The 27890-nt window shown below is 51.7% G+C and overlaps 1 protein-coding gene across 8 annotated transcripts in view; it reads right to left on the minus strand.

Annotated features, from left to right (window-relative positions):
• Positions 1–27890, minus strand: part of UBE3B (ubiquitin protein ligase E3B) — a 67461-nt gene continuing 39571 nt past the window's right edge. For 5 of the 8 annotated variants that reach the window (XM_036822847.1, XM_036822852.1, XM_036822850.1 and 2 more), the window contains 9 exons: positions 21703–21879; positions 21467–21577; positions 19395–19532; positions 18972–19037; positions 17096–17154; positions 14246–14428; positions 13659–13770; positions 11899–11991; positions 8851–11029 (listed from right to left, as the gene is read on the minus strand). In XM_036822847.1, the coding sequence (XP_036678742.1) occupies positions 10838–11029; positions 11899–11991; positions 13659–13770; positions 14246–14428; positions 17096–17154; positions 18972–19037; positions 19395–19532; positions 21467–21577; positions 21703–21879 (1131 nt within the window). In that variant the 3' untranslated portion in view covers positions 8851–10837. Of the gene's footprint in view, positions 661–1589; positions 1756–7701; positions 8803–8850; positions 11030–11070; positions 11230–11898; positions 11992–13658; positions 13771–14245; positions 14429–17095; positions 17155–18971; positions 19038–19394; positions 19533–21466; positions 21578–21702; positions 21880–27890 lie in introns of those variants that run through there. The other 3 variants (XR_005016151.1, XR_005016150.1, XM_036822853.1) reach the window with 3 other exon arrangements.

The raw sequence follows: 27890 nt of genomic DNA on the forward strand, positions 1-27890 counted from the left end.
TCCACATGAATGCTACATAAATCAGCGCCTTGGGAGGATTTGTGGCTCACCCCTCCCTTCAGACCAGGCCCACTGGCGATACTGGACCCAGGCTGGTCTGACCTTGCTTAGGGAGAGGACTGAGGGCCCCTTTGCAGCCTGGCCAGGGTGCAGTGTTCATTTGCCTTGACCTGTCACTTTTCTTCTCTGGAGTCCATCGTGGAAGACAGTGCTTGGGCGCAAGCAGAGGCAGGAGGTGAGCTGGCTGGGGACACCCAGGAACTTTGGGGGTGTCCCGGTGCTCTCCCACTCCACAGATTCACAAACTTCTGATGAAGGCTCTGTGCATCCTCTCCCTAGAGAGACACAAAGACACGTGTTCGCAGTCTGCGTACAACCCGTGGAAGCCCCGGGGAAGAACCTCTGCTCTCAGTTCACCAGTGCAGCACCCACTTCAGGAGTGAAGCCGTGCACAGGGCTGCCTGCTCCAGTGGCCTCCCTGCTGGCTCTGCGGAGCCCCAGGCTTGTGGTGTGAGAAGGATCACGGGAGTGTGAGCAACAGTCAGACGCTCGGCATGGGCGTCAGCTTCAGGCAGACGTGGGTCCAAGACCAGCTCTGTTACTTCCTAGCATCACGACTCTGGGCAAGTCGTTCCGTCTTCCTTGGACTTGCTTCTTCATCTGTAAAATGGGAATGAAAATCATATCCACCCCACAGGACCACTGGAAGAGTTTAATAAGGCAATGTTTAAAAGGCTTAGCATGCTCCCCCATCTCATGTTAGCTATTATTATTTTGATTATTATTATTATTTGAAATCAAGTTCCAGCTCTGTCACTTCCTAGCTGAGTCACCTTGAGGGAATCTGTAACCACTCTGAGCCTCAATCTTCAACTTTTATTTTTGGGGACAATGATACCAACCTCCAAGGGTTCAGGAAATATGTCCATGGGCCTGGCACACGGCAGCAGCTCAAAAAAAATAAAATGTAGCTATGTTTGAATCAGGTTTTATCCTTTTTCAAAGCACTTTCAGATAGCTCAGGCCCAGGTGAAGCGCACAGGACCGGGAGCAGCGCCTCTGGTTTGTTTAGACTTCCTGAGCCGGTGGGAGATGGGGGCCTCCAGAGGGTCCTGGGCCAGGCCAGTCCAGGGGCATGTAGCTCCCGGAGCAACAGACCGAAGTGAAAGGGAGGGTGACCCGGTCACAGAACAGCGAGAGCCATAAGGGATCAGTGCCCGAGGACTCCCTGCGGGCAGCAGCAGAGCCTGGTCTTCGGATTCCCGCAAGGGGCCCTCTTGGGACAGAGGACATGATTGACAAATAACCGGGGCAGAGGAGGAGAAGAGGGGACCTAAACCCGGGAGGACCCCGCTACAAGCTACCTCTCCGAGGAAGGGTGAGCAGCAGGGCAGCTCAGCGTGCACCAGGGCGAAGGCAGCCTGGGGAAGGGATTGAAATAAATGGCAGAAAGGCGTCCAGCTGACCCAGGACCTGGGGGTCCTCCCCGCACCAGCTGCTCCCAAGGCACAGACCCTTGGCCCTCGTCTCCGGCCATCTGCAGTGCCCACGTCCCTCCCCAGTGAGCAGGTGCCTTTATTTACGATCACCTTGGAAGGGTCGAGCATCCATATGTTGCTGAGGGTCGTTTATTCTTGTTTATAAAATTTATGGCTTCACCTCGATTACACGCTGTCAAAACGGGAAGGATTGGCCCCAAAGTCTCTTGCCGCATGACTGCCTCAGACGTGCGTACATCTGTTAACTCCGTAGGAGCTGTAGAGGGAAATAAGGCTGCCGATAACTCAGAAGCTCGCTGTCCCGTCACGAGGTGCGGGCTACAGGCCTCGAGGAGAGACATCAGGCGCCTACGTGGAAGGGGAGGGGGTCAGGGTCTGCGGGTGGCTGCACGGGGTGCCATCGGGACCCTGGCCTTGCCTGGCAGACGGGCTCTCTCAGGCGCTTTGGGGTGGGGCGTGGAAGGGGAGGAACTTGATTCCTGCAGCCCTCAGGGGTCCGGCTGCAGGACCGGCAGCTGGAGCGAGTTCTAAGCCTGTGGCTCTCCACCTGCAGGTGTCAGCGGGGAGAGAGAAACGCTGACTCCACTGTGGCGGGTGGAGTTAGGTACGACCTCTCAGGAGGGCAATCTGGCAATGCCTATCCAAGTCCTGGAAATGTGCGTCCTTCTGGCCCAGCAATTCCGTGTCTGAGAATTTCTCGGAAGGAAATAGATTCATCAGTGGAGTCATAGGGTTTTTTTTTTTTTCTTTTCAGTGCATGCTGCTCATTACAGAGAAAAACTGGAAACAAATGTCCAAAAATAGGGAGCTTATTATTAAAGAAGAAATATTTAACAATAAGGGACTGTAGGAAATATCATAAAGCTACTGAAAATGATGGTGCCTTTATATTTATTACTATGGAAAAGTGTTCACAATCTATTAAGTGGGGGAAAAAAACCCGAATTATAAAATGATAGGTATAGAATGATCCAAATCCTGTAAAAGAAACATGAATGTAAATATACCATAGAAAAAAGATGCAAGGATTCATTCCATATGTTAATAATGCTTATCTCTAAATCGTGGGATTACTGGGTGGTTTTTACTTACATTTTTGTTTGGATTTTCTAATTTTTTTTTTACAATGTATTTGGGCTAGATTTGACAGAGGCGTACTTGTATAATAAACATGATTGAAAAAGTGTAAAGAAACTGGCAACTGCTTTCCCTGCCTATAATAAATCATCTACCTCCCTTGGGATGTTTGGAGCCAAGAGAACAGCCCAAGGGGAGGGCGCCCACCAGCAGCCAAAGCCACGGGGCCCCTCCAAAAACTAGAAGCCTGGAGAGTGTGTCCTGCATTCGTTCTATTGGAGACAGCTGGCTGTTTGGAGTGCAGCCCCTGTGCAGCCTGAATGTGGACGCTTGGCTTCCATTCTAGGACAACAGCTGAGGGAAGAAAAATGATCGCAGCCCCACTGAAGTGCCCCCGGCGGGTAATCACACCAGCTTTTCACAGGATGTTGAGGATGCTGGCATCCTTCTTTCTCCTCCGTTGGTTGCTGCATCTTTAACTTGTACAGAATTTGAGAGTAGACAGTGGACTTTCACATTTAATTATTTTATGAGGTTCTGTCATAAAATAATTTTGTTCTGGATTATCACCCTAACATTACCTGGACAAACTGGCGCCCCATCGGGTAGGGTAATGAATCCTATGTGCCGTAGTCAGCAAGTGGAAAAACCAGCACTCAACCCGGGCTTCCTAGATCAGAATCCAGCTTCCTTTCCCAACTCTATTCTGCTGAGACAGGGCTTATCCCAGGGATGGGCAAGAAATGCCAATTCCAACTGATTGGTAGTGGCTGCCTAAAGGGCTGTGGTAAGGAGCCTGAAGCTGGATCCGATTCAGCAGGAAGGAGTTTGGTAATCCATTAGTAATGTCTGCCATGGCTTCCTAAGGAGGTAATGTAATAAATAATGTGGATTTGATGTTTCTGAATTCCTGGGCCAAATCCCTCACAGATTTCAAAAGGGTGGGGACCTCAGAGGTAGGTATGGGTCTTCAGGCTGCCTAAGGGTTCTCCTAACCCTACAGCTCCCCAAGAGAGCAAACCAGCAGGACAGGGATTTCTCAGGGCTTTGAGACGACACAACAGGGTCACAGATCTTTGAGACCCAAACACTTGTAAGTCTGACTAATTGACCAGTCAGCCCTGATGAGCTCACCAGCAGAATTTAGAATCTGTAATTACATTTCACATTAAAACATGCAAAGTTAAGATTAAAGCCAGTGAGAAGTGGCGTGACACCTCCCGCCCCCAGCCCACCTCCAGCCTCTGGCCATCATCCATCCCTCCTCTCGCCAGCAAGCGGGTTTCCTAGGGGCAAGGGCTATAGTTCTGGAAGCCGCTTCCTTGGGCTGTTTTCCTCTCAGTTCCCTCTAAGGCTGTTTCCTGCTGTGCGAGGGACCAGGTCCTGCTCCCCTCCCTGCAGTGCTACATTTAGTTGAGGCAAACGCTTTGTTCAGGGGGACATTTTTGGGTCTCTAGTTTACAGTGACCTCCAGCTAAAGACCTCTAAGAAAACACCCACACCCGTAATTGAGCAAAGTCGGATCGACTGTCCTGTTGCAACGAGAGAGTGAGCACACAACACAGAGAGCTGCGGGGTGTTTCAGGAACAGGGTGTTAGAAAGGACCTAGAGGATTTGGGCTCGTGTCAGGTGCTTTGGGGAAGGTTCAAGGAAGCAGGGGTAGTTCTATGACAGGGTGTCTTAATAAACCTCTATAAGGAGGGAGGAATGCATGAGGCTAAAGCTGTAATGGAATACACTGGAGGGTCAGACAGGCACAGCCCCCAACCTGTGTGAGGGGTCAGGGGGAGTGACAATACGACAGGGCAGGGCACCCCTTTATCAGGTACACTCCCAAACCCAACCCTGCCTTTTAGCTCTTTAGCTGGGGACCTGCGCTGCTGGGCAAACTGTCACTTCTCCTGGTTTTGCCAGGACTCAGGGAGACTGAGCTCTGGGGTCCTCAGCAAGCCCTGAAAAATGCTGCAAGGCCTTATTTGCAAAGTGGGCGCAATTTTGTCTGTTTCCTTCAGCCCCCGAGAGGGTAGGTGGGACAGGGGACAGCAGCAGACACAGCGGGCTCTGGACAAGGGACAGAACAGCCCCTGGGGCTTCCCTCAAGCTTGGCCCCTTGGCTAGAAGGCTCTCCTACCCCTCTTCTGCCTGCTCAAACCAGGTAAGGGCTCTGGAGCGTGGCAGACCTGGGTTCAAACCTTGGCTCTGCCTGGGTTCAAACCTTGGCTCTGCCGTTTACTGACGCTGAGACACCAGACAAGGGGCTTACCATCTCTGAACCTCAGTTTTCCCAGCTGTGAAGTGAGCATCCTAGCAGCACCACACTGGAGATAAGTGATGACCGTGTGTGCTCACACATGTCCTCCTTGGATTAGTTATGCCTCTTCCCCCACCCCATATCGAGCTCTGCAGGGCAGGGTGGTGCCCACATTCTTCCCTCTGTACCTCCAGCACCGAGCCCAGCCCAGAGCATAGTAGGTCCTGGCTATCTATCTGTTGGATGAATGGACATGAGCCTGAACTCCCTGGCAGTATGGCTTCCTGGGCCAGCTCCTGGCTGGGACACCTGCCAGCTGCCAGGCCCGTCTGGCACCATCTGTAACGGTGACCAAACCATCCAGGCTGCACAGCAGAATGCGGCCCTGCACTGCCCCACTTGGGTGATGGTCCCTTCCCTGGACAGTGTCCCTGGGTGGGCCACAAGCAGGGTGGGGAGTCAGTGGGGCCAGGCCCAGAGGGAAGGCGAAAAGGACCATGGAGCCTGACGTCTAGGACAGGTGTCCAGAGCAGCCCAAACTGTCAAGAGGACAAAGTGTCACTGTGTCTCCCCGACCTGTCTCTTTCTGCCTCTAACTTCAGGCTCCCCGGCCTCCCCCTGGAGGCCCCTCTCCTGCAGCCCCCCTGGGTCTGTTTGCACCCAATGACTTCTAGCCCCCTAGGCTTTGCCACCTCCAGCGCCCCTCACGGCACGGGGTGTCCCGCACGGACCGTTCCCTGTGGCGGCAGTGCTAGTAGTGGTGGAAGGGGGACCTCCGTGGTCTCACAGACGCAGGGCCGAATCTCACTTCTGGCACTTTGGAGCTGTGTGTCTCATGCAAGCGAACCCACCTCTCTGAACCTGTGTCCTCATCTGCAGAACAGACCAGCTACACTCCCAGGGCCCAGGGTCCCGGGTCCCTGGGTGGATTAAATGTGACCGCTCGTGCAGAGGGCTGAGCGCGGTGCTGGGCTTGGGCGAAAGCCCGGGGGATGGCAGCTACCGCCACTACATTTATGGCATGACGCTCCCACTCCCGTCCTTGGTGATAGATGTGTTCTAATTCCCACCGTCCACCACCTCCACACCTTCGGTCTGGCTGCTTCCTCTGCCCCAAATGCCTCCCTTCCCATCTCCAAAGTGGAAACCCTCTTTCTAAGTGAAAATGAAAGAACACCTCCTTTACGGCCCCCTCCTGCCTAAACAGATGTGACCCCTCTTCTTTGACCCCCGCACACTACCTGTTACCATGACGATGCTCTTTAAGGCACGACTCACAATGCCCAGTTCTTGGATAAGAAGAGAGAGGTTGGCGAAGGTGGTCAAAGCTCCCGCAGCCAATGAGTGGCCGGGATGGGCCTGGCACCCGTGTCTGTGACCCCACAGTCCATGTTTCCACCCCAGCTGTTCGTGAGGTTCTCAGGACAGATACTACCATCGCTGGGGTGATTCTACTGATGAGGAAAGAAGGTTCAGGGAGCTGGAAACTTACCCAGGGTCACTCAGCTTTTGATGCCAAGTCCAGGGTCTTAGGCTGATCGCTGGGGCTTGGAGGACGACACTCCAAGCCTTGCTCCTCAGTGTGGTCTGCGGTGCAGTGCCCCAGCCACACCGGCTGAAGCAGGATCTCCCTGGGGACTCGTGTGCACGTGAGTGTTTTCGACGCTCTGCTTTGGCTTCCTCTGTGGCCCAGCTTCAGTGGGGTGTCTTCTGCTGTCGCTGGGTGGATCCAGGCAGTCTGGCTTCTAGGTGGAGGGTCTGTAAACTGACAGACCCACCCCAGTCCCCCCAGATTTCCAAGAGCTGAGAAAACCACAAAGGGGATGCAGCTGTGAGTCCTGAGTTGGGGAGATGCCTGGCCTGAGTGCGCGGGGAAGCGCAGAGCTCGGCCAGGGCTCGGCCAGAGGAGGACCTGCACCCCTGGGGCTGGGCTGAGCGTGGAGCCCAGCTCCTCGGGGTCCTGCTGCCGTCAGTGGAAAACAAAGAGGACGCTGACTCCGACTCGTCCTCCGTGGCATGGTGAGTGCCGCTCGCCTACTTAATGGGAGCCCAGGGAAGCAAGGGGCCTCGCCCACAGCCTCCCACCTCGTGGGAGGCAGAGCTGGAACGCGAACCCAGTTCCAGATGCTCCGAAGCCCTTGCTCTCTCTAGCGTCCTCAGTTAGAGCTGCACTCCGCCGGACTCGGGAGTCAGCTGCCACCTGTTAAGCACATGCTTGTAACAAATGTTAACCATCACGATAATTATAGCAAGTGGCTGTTTCATTCTGATTCCATGCTCCAAAGGCTGGAGGAAACCGTGGATCCCGTCTGGGCCTCAGAGCAGCCCCTTCTCAGTGTTACTCAAGTGTCACACTGTGTGGGTGTGTGGCTGTGTGCGCGTGTGTTGGCTGGGGGATGGGGGGGGCACAAGCCTGGGAACACCTGGGCCAGGATCCTCTGGCTGACGTGCTCTTGCTTGTGTCCTTTCCTGCCCAGCCCCGCGCCGCAGGCAGTGCAGAGGAGGGCGTGTGCTTCTCCCCACTCCGCAGAAGCTCCACGGAGATCACAGAGGACCCTCCTCCGTGTCATCTCTCGTCATCCTGCTGTGACTGTCGGTAGCACCAGAAGCTACTCTGGAAGCCTGGCCAGGGCCCGACGACCAGGTGCGGGGGCAGCCCGGGTTTCGCAACGTGAAAGGTGAGGAAGGGCAGGAAGAGGGCTGACATCTGAGTGCGGACTCGCGCTGGGCGCACGTGGCGCCACTGAGCTCTGGGCACCCCCGCGGTGGCACCAGGACTCCCGGAAGCGCACACAGCCAGGCCGCCCGGTGCGAATTAGAGCAGGAAGTGAGGGACCGGGTTTGCACACGTGCCTCTGTTTCTTGGAAAAGACACCGAATGAACACTTTCCACAGTTCTCCACCAGCTCTTATCAATTTAAGACATTTCCAGGAAATAAGACTTCAGCCTAAGGGGGGCCCTGGGTCTACACGTTAGCCAGGCTTAGAGACAACCTGCCTGTCCGTACCTCTCACAGTTAGCAGCGTGTATCGGCTGCATCAGCAGCACAAACATAGGCTGATGGCTTTGCTGGAGTCAGAAACAGTGGTGACCTGTGTTCCACCTAAATATTCTTAGGCACTTGCAAGTTCTATCAGTGTATTGAATTGTCCTCATTTTAATAGTAATGGAAAACACCCCACTTGTTTTTCCTAGTTATAAAGACAAACTTTCTCTTTGCAGTACTAACTTGTAATTAAAAGCCAAAATATCATAGGATAAGGCTTTAGTTTAGGTGGGCGCGTCCCACACTGGAGGCCACTGATGGATGTGGGGGACTCTGCAGAATGTTTTTCCTTTGCAGGATATAAATGCTCTGTGGGAGGGAGCCTGGCATATGCCAATTCCTCTTGGGAGCCCATGTGGCCCAACTGTCAGGCTTTCAAGACCTCTCTCCTGATGCTCAGATCCTCAGGTGCCCCCAGGCCAGGGGAGGCAGCAAGAACTCACGGGAGGAGCTGGAAAGACTGGCAGGGTTGAGATGGGCTTTCTGCTGAGTGTAAACCTGGGCTTGTGTAACAGGAAGAGACAGGGCCGGCGTGTCCTGCAAATGCGACCCTCAGTAATGGAGGAAAGCCGAATACACCCAGATTAGCTGGAAAATCTTACTTTGAGCACTTTTGAATTATCTGGATTCTTTTCCGCGAACACCTGTCACCATTTTACGTTACTGTGGAAGGCGTCTAATCCAGGGTGGAAGCTGCCTGTGGGAAATGCGTGAGAAGGATGGGGAGCACGAAGGGTGCCTACGGGGGCTTTGGCTTTATCTGAAAGGTGACACACTGTCCACCACTGTTGGCCCTGGTGAGGCAGTGAGCCCCGGCTGTCTGCTGTATCATCCTCTGTGTCTTCTTCCCACGGTGGGAGCCTGCATGCTCTTTAAGCCCCAGATGCCCCATCTTGAGCTCTCCAGGCACTCGGTTGGAAAGTGCTCCTTCCCGACATAAAAAGCAGAACAAAGCCACTGTGTGCTGAGTACAAATTTAATAAAGCTTTTGTTGTTTTAATCCAAAGTTATCTATGAAAACAAGCTCCACCCCACAACTTTTTAGAGCCATCGAGGTGTCTGTGAACACCACCTAGAAAAGTACAGACTCAGGGTTTCAGATAGTGCAATACTTCCAGCTGTTGAAGTTAAATGAAATTACAAACTACCCCTCCTCGTCAGAAGAACAAAGGCGATGCTGGTGCGTAGGAACCCACTCTCTCTGCATCCCACACTGGCAGACCCCTAGGGAATAAGAATCAAACCTCTTCGTGCAGGTTGACAATCCTTTAGGCACCAGCATAAATGCACCCACCTGTCCAGAGCACAACACGCACGTTTAAAAGGAATTTTCCAAGGAATCGAGTGTTTAAAGATAGTGGCAAGTCCACAGAATCGGAGATTACTGACAAATCTTAATAATAATAAGAGTAATAAATTCCTATCTGTCTTTAAATTCCTTGCCGTCTCCCCATCAAGGTAAAACACGTGCTCTGTTTTGTAGAAGCCTGGGGCTCTAACATGGCCAAACTTGGGCCTGGGCAGGACGCCGGCACCCGGCTGAAACCCTCTGCCGGAGGCCATGGAGACAGGTCCTGCCCGCTTTGCCGCCAACATGAAGGTTCTTTCTGGAAGGTGTTTTGCTATTTGGAAGAGAGCTGCAAGCCCTCTGCCGGCTCCTGGCCTCTAGGCTGGCTTCAGTCTGGCTGGTGGGGATGCACCGGGAGTGTGGTGAGGTGGGCGAGGGTGGGCGGCTGTCCACACAGAACACTAACGTGGCTTGTGCCTCAATTCCCTGGATCTAGAGTACACTTCTCGTGATAAAGGTGAAGAATGACGGCAGAAGAGTGCAATGGGCTGGAAGAGAAAACAAAGTGAAAAACCCAAAACCAAAAAACCCGGAGGGCCCGTGAGTCTCCTCAGCCTCGTGAGCCTCCGTCAGTGCAAAGGGCTCCCGGGTTCCCAGAGCTGAGGGAGGACGGGAAACAGACCCACGTTTCTTGGGACTCCTACAATCTACGGAGTAAAGCCACTGCCCAGATGGGACAGGTACCTTCAGTTGGTGTTTGTTCCTCACTAGACGACAAGTGTGGCCAACAAGCAGGGGAAAGGCAGCCGCCCTCCCCAGGAATCAGCAGGCTTCGAGTAACAGCTAGCGCCTTCTGGAAACGGAGCTGCTCTTAAGGACCGATGGGTTTTTTTCTCCCAAACTCAGGATGCCAACGTGAGTGCCCAAGACGGGAGCAAGCCAGAAGGGGCTCCCTGGCAGCCCGGCTGCTGAGGACCCGGAGCATCTGAGGTGAGAACGGGCAGAGGACCGCCGCCGAGTGGAACTCGTGGCTCTGAGGAGGGAGCAGCGCCCTGAGCTTCCGGTGCTCCGTGGTCTCACCGGCAGGCACCTCTGCCGCCTGGGAGCAGGTGGGCCTGGCTATCTGGAGAGAGGCTGCTGCGGACGGCACGGACGCTGAGACTCTGTCGGGTGCATAGAGGCTTGGCAAGGCCTTACCTGAGTAAAGAGTTTTCAGAAACGGAAGGGGAGCATCTCACGTTTGGTCGGCTTCGTGCATTCAGGCCCATGCCCTGAAAACCACTCCGGAGCCTTGGTGTTCCTGGGACTTGTTCATGCATGGCTCGCTCAGAAAGTTAAGGAACAGAAACTCACGAAAAGACCAAATTAACAAAAAGAGAAGCCCCACTGCCATCACAGGCCTCGGCTTCAGGCCACTGTAAAGTAGGAAAGAAGGACCAATGCTGGCGGAATCTGGAGGTTTATTTTCAACACCCCCTTCCTGTTAGTGTCACCTGGAGAGTGCTGGGTAGCTTTGTCACGTGCATCCAAAGTTCTTGAGGCCACAGAGGGGTCTCATGGCTATAGAGAGGGTATGGGGGCCACCGTCCCCTGGCACGTCAGTCGTGCTCCCAGGGGAATGCTGCCTCTTGGGGCTGAGGGTGCCTGGGAGCCCAGAGTCTGCGAGGACGGGAGCTAGGAGAGCTCGAAGCCCGTGTTCATGCTGATGGCGTAGCGCAGCTTCTCCCGCAGGACGCTCTTCTTGCTGTAGTTGGGCAGCTTGAGCAGGTTGAAGCAGGTGGAGGAGGTGGGCAGGCGGCCACCTGGCTCCCGTTTGCGGATGGTAAAGAAGCCGCGCAGGACGCTGCCCAGGGTGTCCCCGGTGTCCTGCAAGCACACCCCACAGCCTCAGGTTGGGGGGCGCCTGGGGAGAGGGCTGGACCGGCCCCCTGCAGAGGACAACCAGCCTGGAGAGGTGGGTGCACAGAAGCAAGCACGGCGGAAGCCTGCGTGAAGCAGCACTTGGAAACAGGACCTCTGGTTTAACTGCTAACCATCGGTAAACCAATGTGCAAAGAGCCGGAACACTGTAAAAATGTTATGGTAACAAACTCCTTCCTGACCTTGCCAGCACTGCGGCCTGCGACAGACTGTAACTTGGGGCAGCCTTCCTTAAGTAAGGGGGCTGAGGGTCGTCTAGTGTCACCTAAGAGGAGGGATCGGCGTTGAGGACGGTGGCATCGTGGAAGGCAGCTACACTCAGAGGCCACTGGGTTTTTATGGGGGGTGAGAAACTTATAACAACGGCTACCATCTGAGCACCCACTATGGGTCAGGCTTGTGGCACACAGAACACGATAACCCCTAGGGCGTCCACTCTCCCTCTGCAGAGGAGGGAATGAGGCCGCGTACCCAGGTGGGCACAGCCGGCAGGTGGAGGAGTTGAAGCCTGCGCTTGTCCAATTCCTGAGCCCACGTTCCAACCCCTCTCCCACACTGCCACTCAGACCTGTACCAGCAGCTACGAAAAACGCCCCGCAGGTATTCTTCCCTGAGGGAGTAACGAGAAAGGGACCTCCAGGAGAGCTGAGGCCCCAAAGTGGCCCGCCTGTGCTCCTGGCCCGAGAACCGCGACACCTTCTCACCCGGCCAAGGAGCCCGGCTGCCCACCCCGTGGATACGACTGGGTAAGCGCCCCACCCAGTAGGTGCAGCAGACACCACCAAGAGGGGCCGGCTCTTCCCCCACAGCGGTACCTGATCATCCGACACTTCCACACAGCGGATGGAGAAGGGAGGCTTGAGGTAGGCAAATCCCAGGAGAGGGGGCCTGGAGCAGCTGGTCACAAACTGCAACACAAAGCAGGGCCGGGAGTCAGAGTGGGCCTGGCTGATGCCGTCCTCAGGGAGAGACCACTCGACAAGAGCACCGGAGAGCGGAGAGGGGAGAGGGGAGAGGGGAGAGGGGAGAGGGGAGAGGGAGAGGGGAGGGGGAGGGAGAGGGGAGAGGGGGGAGGGAGAGAGGGGAGGGAGAAAGAGAGAGAGGGGGGGGGAGAGGGGGGGGGGAGAGGGAGAGAGGGGAGGGAGAGGGAGAGGGGAGGGGGAGGGGGAGGGGAGGGAGAGGGGAGGGGGAGAGGGGAGAGGGGAGAGGGGAGAGGGAGGAGCCAGCGGGCCCGCTAAGCGTGTCGGGGGAGGCCCGAGCCGAGGGCCGAGGCCAGGGGCACGCACCACACCACCAATCGTGAGCGCTCGCTCTGCACCTGCCTTTCCGCTCGGCTTCTTCGCCACACACAGAGGACGTGCGGGTGGCTCCCTGAGCACGCGTGCCTGCTGGGTTGCCGGGCAGCCCCTGTGAGCTTGCTTCCTAATCTCCTCTCAGCACGCTAACAAAAACCAGGCCTCAGGAGCCAGCGGGGCTGAGGGCAGACCAAGGTACTGGAGGCCCCAAATGGGGCCTGTGGGCAGCCAGCCTCGCTTCCTTGCTACACTCTTGGAATTCCTTGCATTTTCCAGACGGCAGCTCCTGTGTCATTTCCCAAAATGACTAGTCCTGCCTGGACAGAGGTATCTACCCACCTGGAAATCCAAGTGCTTAACCTGCACAGGGAAGTCCTAAGAAACCGCTTTCTTTAGTTCAACATTAGCCCAATGCTCTCCCTTCTCTAGGGGATCTAGGGACCTGCTACTTACGACACCGAGCTGTGCTTCAAAACTCCGTGTCAGGCTGAGTGTTTGGGTCTTAAAATAAATATTACCATTTAAACAATGTTATAAATGGTAGTGAGATTCCTGAGACCATCCAAAAAGTTTACGTGTCATGCTTCAAAAACGGTTTTTACGAAAAGTATTGACAAGATATATTACTATCCTAATATCCTGTATTTTCCACCATAAAGACCGCAGCAGCAGCAGATCCTATTTAGAAGCATCTCCACACTGTGCTGTGTCCTCTGTGAACCCGAGCTCAGCTAATCATACCACAGGTGCTGTGTGACTTGACCCGTTTGAAGATGAGGAAACAGACGCAGGTGAGTCTGTGCCCCTCCCAGTTCAGGCCGATCAGGCCTGCTACCCGCTACCAGCCAGAGCTGGTCCAGGGAGGGAGGGGTGGTCAGTCTCCTGGGACAGGAGGAGGATTGGAGGGCAGGGAGAGCCTTGGGGCTCTGCTATCATTATATTTAAAGAAAGTACAGTCACGTTCTCTCCTGTACAACAGTTCTGTGGCTTCCCCCTGGCTCTGGGGCTGTCTGCAGCCACAGAAAAGGGCAGGCACAGGACAAGGAACTGCAGGTGTGGTGACAGGCCACCCAGAGACATAAACATGCCTGCTGTGTGGGGCACTGACCACGTGGTTAGGAGTGACCGGCTTTCCTCTTTCTAGGAGAGAGGGGTAAGCAGCTCTACAGGTTGGCAGAGACTGTTATGCCTACAAGAGGCCCTGCTGGAAAAACTGATTCTCTTGAGAATCAACTTCTGGAATTATGTCCCCCTGCACATATAGGTAACATATGAAATACCTTCAGAAACATGGCTCTCTCGTCGGGCGTGAAGTCAGAGGCCAGGATATCCCAGAGCCAGATAATGACCCTGTGACTTCCATGGAAACCACCGTAGTACACTGTGTGCTTCCTGAAAACAATGCAGACAAGGGCTCAACCACACATTCTGACGGGCGCTTACAGACACAGGCAGGCATGGAATTTAGACAAGCGGCACAGCAAACTCTGGCCAGCCTGGGTGACGACAAACTTCTCTTAAGCCAGAAGTTCATGCCTTAGTAACCCCAGGTCCCGGAAGCTCAGTGGGTGGAGCGTTGCACTGTAGGCCCTGTTGTTTCCCAGCAGAAGCCGACAGGAGACCCTGCACCACTGTTTCCTAGGACTTTGGAGAGCCCCACGGGCCTCAAGCTCTGCTTCTGCTTCTCAGTCTCCAGGCAGACAAGGGCTTGAGCTTTTCTTCCAAAGCAACTCACCCAGAGATCAGGGAGGAGGAGTCCATCTGGAGACAGGACCCTGAAAACTCTCCAAAAGGAACCCAGCAAAGGAGCAGCTTGCTTTCTTGGAGGCCTAAGAATTTCAACCTTGCCCCTGCACTCACTCCTTACTTTAAATCTTCCAGATCGATCTCAGCATTGTCCCCGGAGATGAGTCGCTGTAGCTCAGGGGTCGAGAACATCCGGGTCCACTCAGGTTTGATGATGGAACGGAATCCACTAATGAGGGCAGCTGTCTGGTTCTTGATTTGAGTGTGCATTCGAAAGTGGGCCATCAGATGGATGTAGCTAATTCTGTTGCCAACAAGGGAAAACAACGGCAATTAACAGGACAGGGTGGGTGGTTGCTGATGGGCTGAAAGATTGAGTCCAGTCAGTTCTGAACCATTTTACAAAAACACAAATAGCACCAGAGCACTTCACCAGAACAACGGCGATGAGGATGACAGCCCTCCTGAACGGCCCACGGTGTGCCACTGTGAAAGCGTTAGTGTCAAGGGCGTCACCCCATGCACTCCTCCCAAAAGCCAGTGGGTCAGACGTTGGGGTAACCTCACTGTCAAGAATCAAAGTGAGACATTCTCCAGCTAAGGAGAGGGCCCTTCTTAGGACAAAGGGACTTTTATTTAACTTCATCCTTTTGGACATAAACCAATTAAGATACTGTTCAGTCCTCCAGAGAAAAACTGTTTCATGTTGAAACTCAACCAAAACCTTGCTGGACTGGACAAGGAGTCTGGGCCATGAGAAGGTAAGGCTGCAGAAAGCTTTAACCACATGCAGCTGGCTGACGATTAGGCTTAACGAGGAAGTTGGAGCACTAACAACGGTTCCAAGCAGCCGGTCTTCCAGGTCTGCTCTCACCAACACAAGTAGTTCATCTGCAGCTGCACGGCACAACGCAACGCTTCCGCCCAGGTGAAATCCCTTTTCACAGGCTTGCCAGCATTGCTGATTTCCTAGCAAACCATTTACTCAGGTGAAAGAATGTGAGCCCAGCCCAGGTGTTAGTACAGTCCAAATAAATCTGTTTTACCCCACGATGCTCAGATCTGAGTTACTGACCTGGAAAATATGCCTATTTAAAAAAAGCTTCCAGTGGCAAGCTTGCACACTGATATACTTAAATATGATTTTTTTTTTTCTATCACTGCTATTCCTTTCATGTACTCGTTGAAGCAGGTGACTAATACTGTTCCATTTTACCAAAAGAGGGAGGGAGCCTCGGAGACTTTCCCATCGAACACCCAGGAAGTGCAAGCTCAAGTATCACTCTGCAGGAGCAGGTCCTGGTGATGTCAGGCCTTTTAAGAGTCTGCAGAGGGGCTTCCCTGGTGGCGCAGTGGTTGAGAATCTGCCTGCCAATGCAGGGGACACGGGTTCGAGCCCTGGTCTGGGAAGATCCCACATGCCGCAGAGCAACTAGGCCCGTGAGCCACAGTTACTGAGCCTGCGCGTCTGGAGCCTGTGCTCCGTAACAAGAGAGGCCGCGATAATGAGAGGCCCACGCACCGCGATGAAGAGTGGCCCCCACTTGCCACAACTAGAGAAAGCCCTCGCACAGAAACGAAGACCCAACACAGCCATAAATAAATAAATAAATAAAATAAATAAACCCAAAAGTTTAAAAAAAAAAGTCTGCAGAACTGAACGTCCTTGCCCTTATACTGAGGTTTTACGCTAAGAACACGTAAGAGTTTGTGAAATGACTTTCCAGGTAGGTTTCCAGGCAGGACAGGAACCTCACTCCAACCCAGGCTGCATCAACCCACCTCCCCTGGCTGCTGTACATACGGCTCCTACCATCATCCCCGTGCCATGCCTGGCAAAACAGGGCCCATCTGAGGGTAACCTACCTGATGATGGTGACATCACTGCTTTCATTTATTAAGGGCCTCCTTTGAGCCAGACATCCTGGAAGGTACTTTACATGCGTTCTCATGTGAAACCCTCTGAAGGGATGATTCCAGGCACACGGTGGGCAGGCTCAGGACCCACCCTGCTCTCTGACACCCCCAGGCAGCTTCCACCCACCCTGTGGCCCCTGTTCTTTCTCGGCTGTCACTCTAAGGCCCCATGGCCAAGAGTCAAAATGGGTGTATTTCAATCATGATGAGAATTGGGTCTGCTCTCCTGACTATTCTGACAGTCTAAATAAAAGCTCCCCGAGCGCGTGGACTGACTGATCCGACCCGAGAGGGACATGATGCTTGGGGACAGCATCTGATCCAAATGACTCACCGGGTGGGACTAAGCTCTCACCTGTCACTGAAGAGAGTGATGCTCAGATTAACAGTTCAGATGTTCAGCTGAGCCTAGTGGCAGGAGATTGACAGACTGACAAAAGGGCCAGTATCTACTCCTTGAGCCGGGTCCTACTGTTTAATTAGGTGAGTACAGGGCTGGGTGGAGACACGCATGGAGGGGCTTTGCTTTGAGGGACCATTTATGATAGATTCCTAAAAGCCTGTTATCTGTGACAAGGGCTGCTGGGCCTCAGGGTCTCCCCACGTCTGAGGACCTGTCTGCTGCATCTGAATTCATCACTGTGTCTTCTCAAGAACAGTGTTTTGTACAACTGCCACACACCCTCATTCCGAAATGATCTGCCCCTCCAAGGAGTCTTTCCGCCTCCGTGCCCTCTGGGTTCAGGACTTCGTGCCCGACCAGCTCAGAATCCATCTGTCTGCATCTAGAGCCGTCATTAAATTCCTAGGAACACCACGGCCTGGGTGCCTCTGACCTTAGAAGTGCTATTGCAAAATATAAATTGTCAATTCTTATTTTGCAAATCGAATTTAATACAATTTCGGCCTATGAACTGTAACCAGGAAATTCCATTATGATATTTACGGCCTCTTTCTACTTCAATTTATCTTACTAAATTCTCCAAGTAAGCCCAGACGGCCAGAATGAAGTCTTTTCAAGTGGTGACCTTAAAAATCTAATTGCCATACTCACTTATTTTCATTTGTAACAGGAATGGTCTTCCCTCCAGGAATCAGTTCATGGCAAACAAGCTGGGGGAGAGGAAGGGGAACAATTACTCAAGAGAATTCTAATGAGAAAATAAAGCTTCCTGAAGATGAAAGGGCCTGATGCCGACATCCATAATAACGAAAGAGGAAGATGAGACATGTTTGGGAACAATCATTTTCACAAAAAGCCAGGGCTTAAGTATCAACAAGCCGGCCCTGCATGATCAATATGACAGGTTCCTTCTCATCTGATCCTCGTTCAAACGTGTGTATTAAGGCTCCGGGGTGTCGTGGAGGGGAACGTGTCAGCAGTGAAGAGCGCAGGAGGGCGGATAAATAAACACTGGTACAACCACACCTTGGAATACCGTGGCGCTATTAAAAACTATGATGAAAAAGTACATTTCTTGAAAAGGTGGGGGGAAAGAGCAGATTATATAACAGCAGGCAAGGTATGCAAAAAATTATATATGTGCCCAGGGAGAAAAAGCCTCAGGCCACATGTTAACAGTGGCGCTCTCCAGGCACCAGCACTATAGGTGGTTTTCACTTTCACCTTTATGCTTTTATTGTAGCTGAATTTTTGGTTAGAAGTTTGCACTATTTTTATAGTCAGGACAGAAAATTAAGAATATCGGGAAGAAGTCTCAAAATCTGATTAAAGATTCAAAAACGCTATAGAATCAACTGCTTTCCTCAACTTCAAGAAGTCTTGTGGGTCGCCTAAAAATCAAAGAATGGATCATTTCAAAGCTAATTTTAATAGAAATTCTACTAACATAATATACTGTAACTCTAGAGACCTGGAAAGGAGTAACGGTGCCCTCTAGTCCCACTGCTATCAACATCTCGGGGCTGACGCCGCAGGAGTTAAAGCTGGATGGCCCTTAGGAATGCCCAGCCTGGTGTTTCCCACAATAGGTTCCAGGGAACTCCTGGTCTGTGCACCACTACCTGGAGAATCTCTCTGTGAGGTGGTGTGCCCTCCCTGAAAGAGGAGTCCTGTGACCACGTGAGCTGGGGAAGGTTGGGGTAACACAACCACAGCAGGCTTCTTTCTCATGGGCTTCTTAGGGCCCCATGTGCCAGCGTGCTCAGCGGCTCTTCAGGAGGAGGACAGGGCGTGCGGTCTAGAGGGCGTCTGGTGACACTGGTCCCAGCAAGGACTCATTCGGCAAGTGGCATTTGTTGAGATAAGGAAAGTGTGGCTCAGGGCGACTGAGTGACCTCGCCGAGGCCCTGGGAAGCCGGCCCTGTACTACGAGCTCCAGAGCAGCCCTAACACCACGTGCACACTGGGGCTCATGCAGGGGTCCGGGGATGCAAATGGAGGGGCTGGGAGCCCTGCAAGGAAAATCAGGGCAGAGAAAGTCTGGGGGAAGCCCCTCTGCTGCCATGACTTCAAGGGTCTTTTTTCCCTGCTCCGCTCTCCATGCCGAGGCGGAGCAAGGACAGGATTCTGTTAGAGGCACGCCCTGTCAGGTGGTTTCTTCCCCGTGTCTCAGTCATGATCCTCTGGAACAGCTAATCCTCACCATGGTAACGAAAAGCAGTGTACAAAGTAGGAGTCACAGCTTCCATCAGAAATGACCCCAAAGTGCCCTGGAAGCAGAGCAGGGTCTCTGTGGGAGCTCTCTGGGTGGCGAGCAGGCCAAGGCCAGGTCAGCTGGGAAGGGGAGGGGAGCGCCCTCCCTCCTGGCAGGGTAGCAAAGGGGCTGGGGAGGCAGAGGAGAAGGGTGGACAGACAGACAGACAGAGCCCCAGTCTGTGGGTCTCCTGGGGAAAACACCCAGAGTAGGGCAGGTCTTAGGAAGCCAAAGGAGGGAGGCGGAAGAAGGTTCGGCCAGAGGCCCACCTACCTGACCCATGACATCCTCATCATATGACAGTGTCAGGCCCAAGTCAGCAATGTCCCCATCGTACCGCTAAAGCAACAGAGAAAGGGACAATGTAGAGGCCAAGGAGTGCTACATCCTTGAAGGTTTTAACACTCCCTGCCTATGACATCGGCTTGGGCAGCTACCACTATGGCTGCCGTATAACTTGAAACAAAGGAAAAGGCCACTCATCACCTGGAGGAAGGAGGCTGTGGGCATCAGTCCCGGGAGGAAGTGCTCAGCAGGGGACAGGAGGCCCTGCAGTGGCTAAGGAGTGCGCCACTTCCCCACAGCAGGAAACCCCACTCCACCCCATGACGACGGGGTACAGCTGAACCCCACGGGGCGTCACTTGGCTGAGTTCACACCGGCACTCAGCCAAGCCGTGCCGCCTTCCACACTGACCTTAATGGAAGTGAGGTTTTTATAGAACTCGGAGTCCAGAGAAGGCAGTTCATCCACAGAGCTGTAGAAGACACTGTGGTGGTGCCCGAGCAGCTGGCTCAGGAAGAAGGATGCAAAGGGCACGTCCACCACAATCCCCTGCCAGAGAGGAGACAGGAGCTGCCACCTGCCGCCCAGAAGCCCGTCTCGGTGATCTCATCCGGGGCGGCTCGGGCTGCAGACGGGGCTCCGAGGGCGCCAATGACATCTCTAGACTTCCTAAATTTTCAATCTGGAGAGCAATACCTCCCTACCACCTAAACACAGTCGAGCGCCTCCTGGGGACATTACCACATAGTGGTTAAGGGCCCAGGCTTTGCAGCTGCACAGCTCAGGGATCACATCCCAGCTCCGCTGCTGCTAGGCCACGGGGCATTGGCTTTATCATCTGTAAATGGGGACCAGAACAGCCTCAGTTTTAAGGGTTAAACGAGCAAGGTGGGGAAAGTTTCCAGGAGGAAGGGATAGCTGAGCAGGCCTTCAGTACAAGGCTCACAGGTGCCCTCCAGGGCTGGAACAGAGGTCTGTCTGGCCCCAGCACGGGGTGTGAAGGAGGGGGTGAGCGAGAAGGCCAGGGAGGCAAACAGGGCAGATCAGGAAGAGCTCACAAGCCTCCTGGAGTCTGGATTCTATCCGGAGGGCAGCAGGCAGCCCTGGGAGGGCTCTCCGCACGGCTACTTCCTGTGGGGAACGGCCTGGAGGCAGGGACACGCAGGGACACAGCCCGGAAGCCCTTGCACAATGCCAGGAACTTCAGACAGACTGTACTGGGTGGAGAGAGGTGTGCGGGCTGGAGAGACTGAGAAGGGAGAGCCAATCAAACCCCACGACAGGCCTGTACTGAGGACGAGGGTGAAGTGAGTTAACACAGGCCACTCCTCATCAGGACCCACGAGGTCCTTATTGCCGGAGAGGGAGGAGACGGAGACTAGGCCCAGGAAGTGGGGGAGGACATTTACAAAGCGAGGAAGTGGTGTTTTTCAGCTGGCCCAGCCTCTCCTGGGTCTCATCACAGCTACACGTTCAAAGGAAAAACAAGGCATATGCCCAGGCAGGGCCTCATGGGTTTTTTTGTTGTTGTTTTTTTGTTTTGTTTTGTTTTTTTTGTAAAAAAGGGGAATCAACTGAGAAATTGTCTCCATTTTGCAGATGTGGAAACAGAAGCACAGAGAATGAGCCCAGGCCACCCAACCAGTCCAGGGCAGGAGGAGGCCTGGAGGGTGCTTGGACTCAGATGGGGCACCTGACATCATCACAGCAAGGGCTGAGGCCGTGGACCGGGGCTGTTTACACAGAGAGAACGATGGACTAGTCAAGAGTCACAGTATGTTCACCCCACATGACCTCCTCTCTCAGCCTGGCCCGCTATAGCTTCTTTGCCTCTGGAAGGCATCCTGGCCTCCCTGGGCTTTGTGATGGGTGTGACACGAGCACTACTCAGGTGGCGGCCGCTGGGGGTGAGGCAGGGTGGGGAGGGACTGGTCCCCTGCGGCTCTGGAGTCCGCTGTGAGGCCACAGGGACAGGCTGCTGCTGAGCTCAAGCTGGAGCTTTACTTCCTTCCTGGGGAGCAGGGTCCTAAGGGCAGGGGGTAAAGCGCCACCTGGAAGCAGTCCTGCCAGTTGGTGGGCTCTCAGGGGAGAGGGACCAGGAGCCGGGAGGGCGCGCCCAGAGCCTGCGGAAGGCCCCACCACCCCGACCCCACGACAGCGGGAGCAGAAGCTCAGACACCCTTCCTCCTAATAACAGTGAGGATGGCAGCTCCGACGTCCCCCGTGACCAGCTGCCTGCCACCATGGGAGATGTTTACCTTATTACCTCATTGACCACCTACAGCAAGCCCGTAACGTAGCTCTGCTGTCGCCCTTCACTGACACCAACACGGCTGGCGCTGGCTCCTGTCCCCCTCTCCTCGCCTTTATCCTTGTGACAGGTAGCTGCCACTATGTACCTGGTCACTTACATGTATACGAAGCCCGCGGTACTTAGAACATTTTATTTTCCATTCCTGTTCACTGGTTCTTAACGTGCCTACCTCATACACAGCTTTCCCCAGCATCTTGCCCACAAACTCAAAGAGCTGCAGGTAATTCTCATGAATGTAGGACGTGGGCGAAGGGTAGAGTCTCTCGTCCCCACTGGTCGTCTGCAAGGCAAAAGGACGGGTAAGGACAGGGAAGTTAAATGCCTTGCAACGAGCAAGGCCTTCACTTCTCATCTGTCACCTCGAATCTGGCTGCCGTCAACCACGCTCTCGTGCCCTTTAAATACCTTGAACAGGTTGAGCGCCGGGTCAAACACCCTCTTGATGATCTCTTCCAAGAACTCCTTGAAAACGCCATCTTGATCAATCCCTGCCTCGTCCACCCCGAGGTCATTGACAAACTTCACGCGGATGACGCCCTTCATGGCGTGCTGGGAGAGCTGCCGAAGTTGCTCGTAGCCATCCTGCCAAGGGCAGAATTATAGCCCATTAGGAACCCAAGGCCCCCTGCATAATTCAGGGCTCCCTGCTCAAAGCTCCCTCTCCCCTGTGGGAAGCCTTCCCAGTGTAATTACTAAATGTGTCAGGACGCACAGGTGCGTGAGGAGAGCCAGCAGTTTTCACTTGCTTCTAGATGAGAGCCTGTTAAAAGAAAAATTCATTTTGGGGATGTGACTTTACCACTCTTTGGCAAGGGGAGACTGCTCTCAGGAAGATGCAGAGCAGTGAGATGGAGAGATTAGACAAGATGAGTCACAACAAGCTCTCGGTCATCAGACAGGACGGAAGACACTGAGACAAGATGAAAGCTGTAAGATGAAAAATCACAGTAGACCCCCACCACTCAACTCCTGGTAACTTTCCCCAGATCATGAAAGGCTGTGAGTCATGCTGGGAAATTTAGGTTATTTCCTGAGGGCGCTGGGGAGCCACGGAAGAGTTTAGGCAGAGAGTCACATGGCTGGCTTTCTGTCTTAGGAAGATCTTTCTGTTGGAAGGAAAGCAGAGGGATGGCAGGAAGCAGGGAGATGGGTGTCAGGAGTGCTGCTGGGCCTGGAGGAGGGCAGAAGCAGTGGAAAGAGAGGCCTCAGCACCTCCGGCTTGTGGTCGGCTCCCTTGAGACACACAGCCACTGGGCATGTCTCCCTGTCCAGAAAGCTAGGACAAGACTCTGGAGCTCTCCTGCTAAATCATCGTGCACAGTCTATCTCTTGATTCTGATCTGTCGAGGCCTTCCTGGCTCCAGAGCCTGTCCTCAAATGTATTCCTGGCAGGTGGGTGCTGACGGGCAAGCTGCTTAGGCTTTCACTTCAGAGCAGTGATTATAAAAAACCGTGCTTAGAACACGATAGGGCCCAGGGAGGAGTACTTTGGCCCAGCCTGAGAGGCCCCATAACCAGGGTCAAACCGATGTCTTTAGATACTGTCACAGAATAGGTTACAAATCAGCTGCCACGTCCTATTGTGGCCACCCCACATTCCTCCCCTCAGGCACAAGTGCAGTGCTCTGAGATGCTCTGTTGACATCAGACAGGCCATCTCCACAGCACCCACTCACCTGCCAGTCTGGTTCCTTGTCACAAAGCAAATGAGGCCAGTATGGCAAGACCTGTTTTGGGGAACCCTTGCTGCCTTCCTGCCGATGTTTTCCTTGTGCTCACCTACTGATGCAAAGGCCTGTGCCATGGTGGTTACCCATCTCATTTAGGAGTTAGGTTCTGAAGTTAGTGAGCAGAGAAAAAAAACTACCTCTGAAGTCCCCTAAGTCACCTGAAGGAATAAGAACATGGTTTTGAGTGTACAATCCTGAAAAGTACATATTTTATGCACATGAAATATGAAAATCATTAAGTTAGACGAAAAGGAGAGAAAAACAGGGAGTCACCAGGCAGCTGCTGCAGCATTTCAATCATTCTGCCTAAATGTAAGGTAATTATCTTGGCACTGAGTGGGGACGGGGAGAGAATTCTAACATGCCCCTGCCTGCTGGACTTCCTCCATTCTGCTTTAAAATGATGCTTCCCTAACCTTAGCACGTGTTAGGAGGTATGTCAGTGTCATGCATATTAAACGAGATGGTCCATGTGAAAGCTCTTAGCAAGCGGTCAAGCTCATGGCAGGCGCTCCAGGAATGTTTGCTGGACTCAAATCTCAGTTTTGCTGGATCAGCCCCACTTTACCCTCCCTTTGAAACCCTGTAGAGAGGAATTTGCTGCCCACCTCCTCTGACATACTTCCTGTTGCACCCCACTGCCCTCTCTGGAGGATTCTGTATCTGTGCCCCGGGGGAAGGTGAGAGGGGGACTGGGCGTTCCTCTTCTCTTCTGCATCTCAAACAGCGGATGCACAGAACACTGACGGGGGACGGGAGAACCGGCTTCCAGGCCCAGCTCTGTCACTGACACCTGAGTGACCCTGAATTCCTCTGGCCTCAGTCCTGCCTTTGACGGGGTGAGGGGAAAGGGATGAGCAAGGGTGTGTCCACGGCTCCTTCTAGTTCTGCAATGCTGGTGTTCTGGCCCCCGTTCACCCCCGGTGAGGAGAGGCCTTCCTGCAGGACTTTGGACCATCACCTGGAAGCCTAATACACAAGCCTCACCTTCAGTACAAACCATAAAAAAGGGGACAGAATAAAAGCCCAGGATATCATGGGTCAAATATCGGCTTTTTGATGCCCCCTTGTGTCCTAATCAAGCAAAGGCCACTGGGCTCTCAAGTTCTGATACCCAAACCACTGAATCGTGAGAACTGGGGTAACTGAATCAATGACCCTCTCTCCTTCCTAATTCAGTATGAACACCAGTGATCAGTTTCATGACAGGATCTATCCCAATGGAACGTAAAGACGAAAACGGACTTTGCCTAAAATCTAAGACAGACATCCTTCCTTTGACGTTCCTGAGGGATGTGTTTAAAAAAGCTGGCCCAGGGTAAGCGGTGTCTGGTAAATCTCCCAGTGACACTTGAGGAGGGCGTCGGGGATTCTGTCACTCTCAGGAGACACCACAGTTTCCACCACCCAGACTCCCCGTTGTGCTGGCCACGTGGGAGTGGGTATGACGGGCGGTGGGATGGAGGAGTTTAAGAGACAGGAAAGGTGCATCTGGGTCCAACAAAGAAAGTGCTGGAGAAGTGAGTTCCTACAACACAACTGGGCTTTTTTTCTTTGAGTCAAAGCAGAGGTTGCAAACTGGTGGCCAGCAAGTTGAATCTGATGGGCAGACAGGTGTTATCTGACCTTCCAGGTACTTTACAAAAACTGACTAGTTCACAACACAAAGGATCTGTGGATTTCACACAAAACCCTAAATTTTGGTCTTTTCTTTTTTTTTTTTTTTAGAAATTTCATGTAATGTCTGAAACATTTATATTAACATATTTCCATACAAATAACCCAATGAAAGTTTAGTATTAGTTGTTTTGTTTGTTTTTTTATACTGCAGGTTCTTATTAGGTATCAGTTTTATACACATCAGTGTATACATGTCAATCCCAATTGCCCAATTCAGCACACCACCATCCCCACCTCACCGCAGTTTTCCCCCCTTGGTGTCCATATGACCATTCTCTACATTTGTGTCTCAACTTCTGCCCTGCAAACTGGCTCATCTGTACCATTTTTCTAGGTTCCGCATACATGCATTAATATACGATATTTGTTTTTCTCTTTCTGACTTACTTCACTCTGTGTGACAGTCTCTAGATCCATCCATGTCTCAACAAATGACTCAATTTCGTTCCTTTTTATGGCTGAGTAATATTCCATTGTATATATGTACCACAACTTCTTTATCCATTCATCTGTTGATGGGCATTTAGGTTGCTTCCATGACCTGGCTATTGTAAATAGTGCTGCAATGAACATTCGGGTGCATGTGTCTTTTTGAATTACGGTTTTCTCTGGGTATATGCCCAGTAGTGGGATTGCTGGGTCATATGGTAATTCTATTTTTAGTTTTTTAAGGAACCTCCATATTGTTCTCCATAGTGGCTGTATCAATTTACATTCCCACCAACAGTGCAAGAGGGTTCCCTTTTCTCCACAGCCTCTCCAGCATTTGTTGTTTGTAGATTTTCTGATGATGCCCATTCTAACAGGAGTGAGGTGATACCTCATTGTAGTTTTGATTTGCATTTCTCTAATAATTAGTGATGTTGAGCATCTTTTCATGTGCTTCGTGGCCATCTGTATGTCTTCTTTGGAGAAATGTCTATTTAGGTCTTCTGCCCATTTTTGGATTGGGGTGTTTGTTTCTTTGATATTGAGCTGAATGAGCTGTTTATATATTTTGGAGATTAATCCTTTGTCCGTTGATTCATTTGCAAATATTTTCTCCCATTCTGAGGGTTGTCTTTTCGTCTTGTTTATGGTTTCCTTTGCTGTGCAAAAGCTTTGAAGTTCATTAGGTCCCACTTGTTTATTTTTGTTTTTATTTCCATTACTCTAGGAGGTGGATCAAAAAAGATCTTGCTGTGATTTATGTCAAAGAGTGTTCTTCCTATGTTTTCCTCTAAGAGTTTTATAGTGTCCAGTCTTATATTTAGGTCTCTAATCCATTTTGAGTTTATTTTTGTGTATGGTGTTAGGGAGTATTCTAATTTCATTCTTTTACATGTAGCTGTCCAGTTTTCCCAGCACCACTTATTGAAGAGACTGTCTTTTCTCCATTGTATGTCTTTGCCTCCTTTGTCATAGATTAGTTGACCATAGGTGTGTGGGTTAATCTCTGGGCTTTCTATCTTGTTCCATTGATCTATGTTTCTGTTTTTGTGCCAGTACCATACTGTCTTGATTACTGTAGCTTTGTAGTATAGTCTGAAGTCAGGGAGTCTGATTCCTCCAGCTCCATTTTTTTCCCTCAAGACTGCTTTGGCTATTCGGGGTCTTTTGTGTCTCCATACAAATTTTAAGATGATTTGTTCTAGCTCCGTAAAAAATGCCATTGGTAATTTGATAGGGATTGCATTGAATCTGTAGATTGCTTTGGGTAGTATACTCATTTTCACAATGTTGATTCTTCCAATCCAAGAACATGGTATATCTCTCCATCTGTTGGTATCATCTTTAATTTCTTTCATCAGTGTCTTATAGTTTTCTGCATACAGGTCTTTCGTCTCCCTAGGTAGGTTTATTCCTAGGTATTTTATTCTTTTTGTTGCAATGGTAAATGGGAGTGTTTCCATAATTTCTCTTTCAGATTTTTCATCATTAGTGTATAGGAATGCAAGAGATTTCTGTGCATTAATTTTGTATCCTGCAACTTTACCATATTCATTAATTAGCTCTAGCAGTTTTCTGGTGGCAGTTTAGGATTCTCTATGTATAGTATCATGTCATCCGCAAACAGTGACAGTTTTACTTCTTCTTTTCCAATTTGTATTCCTTTTATTTCTTTTTCTTCTCTGATTGCCGTGGCTAGGACTTCCAGAACTATGTTGAATAATAGTGGTGAGAGTGGACATCCTTGTCTCGTTCCTGATCTTAGAGGAAATGCTTTCAGTTTTTCACCATTGAGAATGATGTTTGCTGTGGGTTTGTCATATATGGCCTTTATTATGTTGAGGTAGGTTCCCTCTATGCCCACTTTCTGGAGAGTTTTTATCAGAAATGGGTGTTGAATTTTGTCAAAAGCTTTTTCTGCATCTATTGAGATGATCATATGGTTTTTATTCTTCAATTTGTTAATATGGTGTATCACATTGATTGATTTGCGTATATTGAAGAATCCTTGCATCCCTGGGATAAATCCCACTTGATCGTGGTGTATGATCCTTTTAATGTGTTGCTGGATTCTGTTTGCTAGTATTTTGTTGAGGGTTTTTGCATCTATATTCATCAGTGATATTGGTCTGTAATTTTCTTTTTTTGTAGTGTCTTTGTCTGGTTTTGGTATCAGGGTGATGGTGGCCTCATAGAATGAGTTTGGGAGTGTTCCTTCCTCTGCAATTTTTTGGAAGAGTTTGAGAAGGATGGGTGTTAGCTCTTCTCTAAATGTTTGATAGAATTCACCTGTGAAGCCATCTGGTCCTGGACTTTTGTTTGTTGGAAGATTTTTAATCACAGTTTCAATTTCATTACTTGTGATTGGTCTGTTCATATTTTCTGTTTCTTCCTGATTCAGTCTGGGAAGGTTATACCTTTCTAAGAATTTGTCCATTTCTTCCAGGTTGTGGTCTTTTCTTAACAAGCCGGAGCGTTATAGAGCCCAAATCTCCACAAGGCAATACTCAGGTGGCCTCTTTTAGAGGCATGTGCTCTCCACCTGCCTACCCTCTCCTGCGCCCCAACACTGAGGCTGGTTGTCAGCTGTCATTTATCAACTCACTCGTGAGGTCAGTCCAAGGGCTGTGTTTCAAGAAAAACGGGAGCAAGCAGTGGAAGTGGAGAATATTTCTATCCGTTTAGCATGCAAACAAAATGCCCCTGTGCCGAGACACTCTCAGCCAGCGTTACTCATCTCCATGACTGGCAGGG

Source organism: Balaenoptera musculus, chromosome 14, assembly GCF_009873245.2.
Source record: "Balaenoptera musculus isolate JJ_BM4_2016_0621 chromosome 14, mBalMus1.pri.v3, whole genome shotgun sequence".
Taxonomy (NCBI): domain Eukaryota; kingdom Metazoa; phylum Chordata; class Mammalia; order Artiodactyla; family Balaenopteridae; genus Balaenoptera; species Balaenoptera musculus.